General features: G+C 44.4%; 1 protein-coding gene across 1 annotated transcript; it reads right to left on the bottom strand.

Annotated features, from left to right (window-relative positions):
- Positions 1-793: 793 nt before the first annotated feature.
- LOC141042532 (G-type lectin S-receptor-like serine/threonine-protein kinase SD2-5) lies at positions 794-1,906 on the bottom strand. The gene is made up of 2 exons (XM_073511217.1): positions 1,794-1,906; positions 794-1,721 (listed from the first exon to the last, which is right to left on the bottom strand). Exons 1-2 carry the CDS (start codon positions 1,904-1,906, stop codon positions 794-796), a joined length of 1,041 nt encoding a protein of 346 aa, XP_073367318.1.
- Between the last annotated feature and the right edge of the window lie 5,143 nt (positions 1,907-7,049).

Below are 7,049 nucleotides of genomic sequence, written 5' to 3'. Positions count from 1 at the left end.
ATCTTCATACACCACGTGATTCTCACTGGTCAGCTGTTAAGCGCATCTTGCGCTATGTTCGTCACACTGGTTCATATGGTCTCCATCTTCAGCCTGCGCGTTCTGGACTGATCTCAGCATTTTCTGATGCCGACTGGGCTGGTTGTCCTGATGATCGGCGATCCACGAGGGGACATGCTGTGTTCTTTGGGCCTAACTTGATCGCCTGGCAAGCTCGCAAGCAAGCTACGGTGTCTCGGAGTAGTACCGAAGTTGAGTACAAAGCTTTTGCTAATGCCGCAGCTGAGATCATGTGGGTGCAGTCATTGCTTCGAGAGTTGAAGGTCTCCCCAACTCAGCCGCCTGTTCTTTGGTGTGATAACATCGGTGCAACATACCTTTCATCCAATCCAGTATTTAATGCCCGAACGAAGCACATCGAAGTTGACTATCATTTTGTGAGGGAACGTGTTGCTCAGAAGCTCCTTCAGATTAAGTTTGTTTCTTCGAAGGATCAGCTTGCTGATATTTTCACTAAACCCTTGCCCTTGCCTTCTTTTGAAGGATGTCGTCGCAATCTTAACCTTCTGAGTGTTTCAGGACATAGTTAAGATTGAGGGAGGGTGTTAGACTAAGTATATATTAGATATACGTGTTGTAACATAACTGTATTTGTACGGTTCCCTCTTATAAATATATGACAGCCGTACCCACCAAGGGTATCGAGCATTGTTCCAAACCCTAATCTGTCTAACAAACACCATAAGATTACTAGGTCGGAGTTACCGCAAAGACAAAAAGGAAAGCAATTACATCATCTGGCTTGAGAGAGCTGCATGGCCGAAGGTAACACACTACTCGATTCGTAAGCTGCCGTATAGAGTGTGGATACAGTTCGCGAGGATGTCGGTGGCTGGGGTACATCACATACGCCTTCAAGCATCTGGACGACTTTTGACATGGAAGGTCTCTGGCAGAAATCTTCCTGGATGCACCATAGAGCAACCTTGGTTGTTCTCCCCCTCTGATCATCATCTCCATCATAATTGAGCTTGGAATCGAAGATACTGCGAAGATCACCTTCTTCCATCTTCTTGAACACAAAGGGTGGGAAATGGGCTTTCTCTGAGACCTCCATGGGATCAAAGTTCCTCCTCCCGCTAATTATTTCGAGCAGGACCATCCCATAGCTATAGACGTCACACTTCTCTGAGACGGCGCGGTTGGTGATCCACTCCGGCGCAAGATAGCCTTGGGTGCCTCTCATCATCGTGAAGGCGTGTCTTTGCTCTCTGCTCATCAGTTTGGCAAGACCAAAGTCGGATACCTTTGCAGTGAAGTTGTCATCAAGCAAAACATTCTCAGGCTTGATGTTGCAATGTATGATCTTTGACTCACAATCCTGATGAAGGTACGCCAGGCCCTTCGCTGTCCCAAGCACGATGTAGAACCTTGTATCCCAGTCCAAAAGGGTAGCATCATCTTCTTTAGTACCAAAAATCCACCTATGTAGAGATCCCTTGGACATATACTCGTACGCAACAAGCCTGTGCACCCCCTCGGTACAAAAACCTCGGAGTTTTACCAGATGTCTATGGTGGATGCCGCCGATTATCGTCACCTCAAAGTGAAACTCTTTCTCCCCTTGGCATACACCCTCCAGCTTCTTCACAGCAATGCGGCATCCATCAGGGAGCGTCCTGAGGTACACGGATCCAAATCCTCCCTTGCCAATCTTATTCCTTGTCACTCACAACGTCAGGCATCAAGCCACATATGAGAAACATCGACGCTAGCAGATCCGCATCTCTTACAACGGTGCTCGACGATGCGTGGGACGAGGTGATGGCGTGGCCCCATGAAAACAAAAGGCCAACCCGTGGAGGCCGGGGATACCCTTCAACCCGAGCAATCGCCTCAAGGCCATCGTCCAACTGGGATGATACCCAGTAGACTCAGAGCCAATGATTCGGCAACTTAAGTTTTCTGAGTCCTCCTGGATGGGGGCGGGGCCCTCAACATGATATTCACTTATGCACTTGACTCTCACTAAACCCCCAAGTCTGCTGGGCTCCTGTAATCCTGGTTGGCCAAATTCATCTTAAGGCCAGTCTTAGAAATTTGGAGAACTTTTTTTCCAAGAAAAGGTTATCCTCGACGTGGCCGATTTCAAGATGGCGTGGAGTTTAACGCCATCTTGGCAAGACCAACCCGTGCCAAGTTAATAGTGGGCACACAACACATGCATCAATGTTTCAAGATGAGCCAGGTTCGAAGGGTATCATCCAGCATAGAAAAACTATCGTGGGGCGCAATAACGGCAACTTTGACTTCATCGCCGCGCTTCCTGATCACACCAAGCCAAATAGTTCCAAGCTCAGGGTCTTCATGAACTAGAGTGGCTAATCTTATTCTCAATCCGAGGAGCACCATCTTTGTCAATACCTGACCGTGACATATACATAAGTTCGGGGATGAAGTATGATTAGGCGGGAAAAATATCTAAATACTTGAGGTGTAACTTAGAACATGTTATGTCCCTACCATTAATAAGTCATCATTTTAATTGGAAACTAATAAGACCTCATGTTTATCGGAAAAGGATTGTACTCCATCCACAACGTGTTGACTGTTTTCCTTATATTGTCGAACCTTCGAACCTAACAAGTCCCAACAATATTATTCACAAAAATTTGAACAAAAAACTGATTCCTCACAATCATTATTATTGTAAATCATAGATTATAAATATTTTTGTAATCATAAACATGTATTAAAAATAACACTTTAAATAATTGAATTTTGTTGTATGTGACAGAGGGTCACCCTAAGGTAAATTTAAGGATGACCTGAGCAAACACACGGTCAATTTCTTTTATGAGACTGGCTAGCATTTGATCCCTCAATCCCGCGGTCGCACTTTGACTCTTTAACTATTCATGTTTACTTGTGAGCATATCGGCTTATTCTGAGCAGGACAATTCAAATTTTTGGATTCCGAGCGAGTTAAAATAAAAAGAATTTACGTATTAACATTGTACTTATTTACGATCCATTTTTATTGCACTACAATTCTATGAAGTACTCTTTTTTTCTTTGACATGGTTTGCACAATAGACCAATAATGCTCTTTGCCAAATATTATTATCATTATTTGGTACATAGTTCTAATGTCGATCAATGAAAAATATACTTGTGTTGTCCTAGATATTTTATACAAAATTGTAGGCTGCTTATTTGCGTGTGTCTAGACGCATCTAGGTTAATTATGTTGTTAAATATCATGATAGAAATTTGTAAATCATATGGTCTACTACTTTCTGGTGTATTTTATGTATAGCAAAATATAAAATTATATTCCCTTCGTTCACAAATATAATATGTTTTGGACATTTTAATATAGAGTACATACGGATTGAAATGAGTGAAAAACACACTAAAACATATCTATATACATTCATTTCTAAAAACAAAGTTAGAACATCTTATCTTTATGAACGGAGGGAGTAGATCGTATGAGTTGTTTATGATGAGTATCACACCACTTGCACGTTGATTCATAGCATTCAAATCATCTTCATGTTGGTTTGATAATGACCTCGCATCACACACTCGCTTTAATTGGTGTCGAAATGACAATGTGCATCAAAAGTTGTATATTCGGTTATAATTCTACTGCTTTTGGACAAGTACACAGGTACGTGGAGAGCACGTCCCCTCTAGTCCACGGTTCAAACAAACAATACATCTTTGCATTGGGCACCGTCTAGACGCATTCATTTGAGAGACAAGTAATATGGATCGAAGGGAGTACCATTTTCTTTTCTTCAAAGATGGAAGATCACATGGCCACAAACTGGCCATGCATGCAATTGTTTATGCTTGGGTGCAACATGAGTGAAGCGGATCAACAACAGTAGCTTGGTCAAAGCAATTTTGTCACAAAACTCAAGACCAAATCTTTTGGGCCACAACATAGCCTATACGGCCCACTTCCCTATAGTGCTATGGTGGATTTACATTTTTCCTAAATTAATGGATAATTTTTATTGTCAAATGCATGATTTTTTTTAAAATTCACAAATAATTATCCTAACACATATAAAATTTGTGATATATTGAATTTTTTTTCATATTTTAACCAATTAAGTAATACTTTCTAAAATCTGCCAAAAATCAGGTGGGTGCTTTCCTTAGAGCCTACGAATTTTCCTGCACGCGTGGGAGATATTTGGCCTGCCATATGAGAGATATAGGGGAGAACATATCCCGTGCATAGTTTAGAAAACCAGACCTACCATTGAACCGATGAGGCTACTAGTTTAGGTTTTTACCTATCGGACTGCCCGTTCAACTGGTTTAATAGTGTCAAAACCTAAAATATTTAAGTTTTTTTTAGAAAATTGACATATGATAAAATTAAGGACAGTAAAACCGAGACAAAAACGATTCCTCTCAGCGATTTGCGTTTTCGGCCGTCCGTTGTTACGATCTGGACGTATCTGGCCGTCATACACTTAATATTGGTTATAATCCAAAATTTAACTCACAAATTATAGCTAGCCCAGTTGGTATTGGGCCTTTAGGTATGCCGTGTGTCAAGGTCAAATGTCCGATTCTTGGGTTACACATGATTTCCATGATATTAGTCCTTTTTTTTGCTAAAAGGCAGAAACACCTTAAAAAACCAGACAAAGCCTTGGTTCTAGTTTTTTCTGGTCGAACCAGCAGTCCGGTCCGATTTTTCAAACTATGATCCGATGAACTAACTCAATTCGTGCACTAGATGCACCCGTACTATATGAGCCACCGAACAGAAAACTGGCGGATATGATCATGTTGACAGATGAATTCTTGAAACATTGTAGAATAGTCCTTTTATTTCATCAAAATCAATCCTCATTTCACATATCCCTCTCCTGTAAACAAATCTAAGTGTTTAGTTTAGTGCTTTGAAAAAGGGGTCATATATTTTGAACTTCATGTTCGATTCTTGAAGCGTTTTGACTACTGAGGGAGTCCTGGACTAAGGGGTCCTCGGGCGTCCGGCCTGTTAGCCATGGGCCGGACTGATGGGCTGTGAAGATACAAAAACCGAAGACTCTACCCGTGTCCGGATGGGACTCTTCTTGGCGTGGAAGGCAAGGCTAGCGACCAAATATAAAGATTCCTTTCTCTGTACCGACCTTATGTAACACTAGTTCCCTCCGGTTTCTATATAAACCGGAGGGCTAGGTCTGTAGAGGAAGACAATCATAATCATAGTCATACAGGCTAGACTTCTAGGGTTTTAGACATTACGATCTCGTGGTAGATCAACTCTTGTAACACTCATATTCATCAAGATCAATCAAGCAGGAAGTAGGGTATTACCTCCATAGAGAGGGCCCGAATCTGGGTAAGCATTGTGTCCCCTGTCTCCTGTTACCATCAACCTTAGACGCACAGTTCGCGACCCCCTACCCAAGATCCGCCGGTTTTGACACCGACATTTGTGCTTTCATTGAGAGTTCCGCTGTGACGTCGAAGACGGGGTTGATGGCTCGCCTTGTTGTCAAGGATAATATCACTTCCGGAGGAGCCCTGGCTCCGGGCCAAACCCTCCGACTTGGCGGCTTTACCATGACCGCCTGTTCGGCCGTTAAGCCGACGACGATGACCTCTCGAGTCATCGAAAATCGTCTCCGCGTCGACTCCGAATACTCCAAATGGATGGATCCGACGGAGTTGTCGTCTTTAAACGAACTCCTAGATCGCATCGCCGCCTTGGGGGTCGCTACAGACTACGATCGGATTGGGCTTAAGCCTGACCAGAGAGAAATCAAATCTCCGCCGATCACCCATCAGATAGCAGTAGTGGAGGAGCAGGACAATAACTCTTCCTCTATATTGAGGACGAACTATGTTCGGACTTCCGGGGTAGAGGAGCCGGATACATGTCCGCGGAACGACGTGCCCTGCCCTCCGAACCTAGAATCGGATGACGGGCCTAAAACATCAGTTGGTACCCCGGAGTCCGAACTATTAAGTTCGGAAGATTTACAAACTCCGGATCCCAAATTGGGTCAGGGTTCAGATTTAAAACCACCCACCCACCCAGTTATACGCGATCTTATCTACATACGACAACAGTCTCAGGAAATGGTCCACCACTTTTGGGCCAGATTCCTCCTTGTCAAAGACAAGATTATAGATTGCCGCGATGAAGACGCGATCTCACTATTCTGCAACAATTGCACGGACGAAGGAATCCTCAACGCCATCAACCGCCCTCGCGTATTACACTTTGCTGACTTGGCAACCATAGTACAGAAGTACTGCGCAATGGAAAGCGCCTGGAAAACCCAGACAGCTCGTTGGGAACCACCGGTTTCAACTCAGCCCCTCGTTCGGGCAAAAAGGACGCACCCTCCTGGGGCGCCCGACCCAATAGTAAAAAAACTGAGGCCCATTATGGGGCGCCGAATAGTTCTGAAGGGATGGCTCGATGGGCCATGCAAAATACATACAACACATGATACCACACCAACCCACAACCTTAGAGCATGTTGGATACTCCGGCAAGTGGCCAAGAGCGGCGAAGATCTCCTCACCAAAAATACCCGAGAACAACACCCGCCGAAAGACGACGACCTCAGAGTATTGACGGTCTTCAAGACCTTTGCTTCAAACAATCAACGCAAAAGGGCACTCCGCGACCTCGCCGAAGTCTGCCAAGTCACAGCAATAAACCCCTGAAACGACACGGCCATAACTTTTAACGCCGGTGACGAACCAAAATTCAGGACAGTCCGGGCACCAGCCGCCTTGGTCCTCAGTCCGATAGTGGACAGCTTTCGGCTCACCAAGGTTCCCATGGACGACGGCAGCGGACTAAACCTCATTTACGAGGATACACTCAGCAAAATGGTAATAGACAGGAGTCGCATCGAGCAAAGTAGCACGACCTTCCGGGGTATCATTCCCAGTCGGGAGGCGCGATGCGCGGGAAAAATCACGCTCGACGTGGTATTCGGCACGCCGGAGAATTATCGGTCCGAGGAAATAACATTCCAAGTGGCCCCTTTCAA

Source organism: Aegilops tauschii, chromosome 3 (genome assembly GCF_002575655.3).
Source record: "Aegilops tauschii subsp. strangulata cultivar AL8/78 chromosome 3, Aet v6.0, whole genome shotgun sequence".
NCBI classification, from domain to species: domain Eukaryota; kingdom Viridiplantae; phylum Streptophyta; class Magnoliopsida; order Poales; family Poaceae; genus Aegilops; species Aegilops tauschii.
This window is presented reverse-complemented; position numbering and strand designations above follow the sequence as displayed.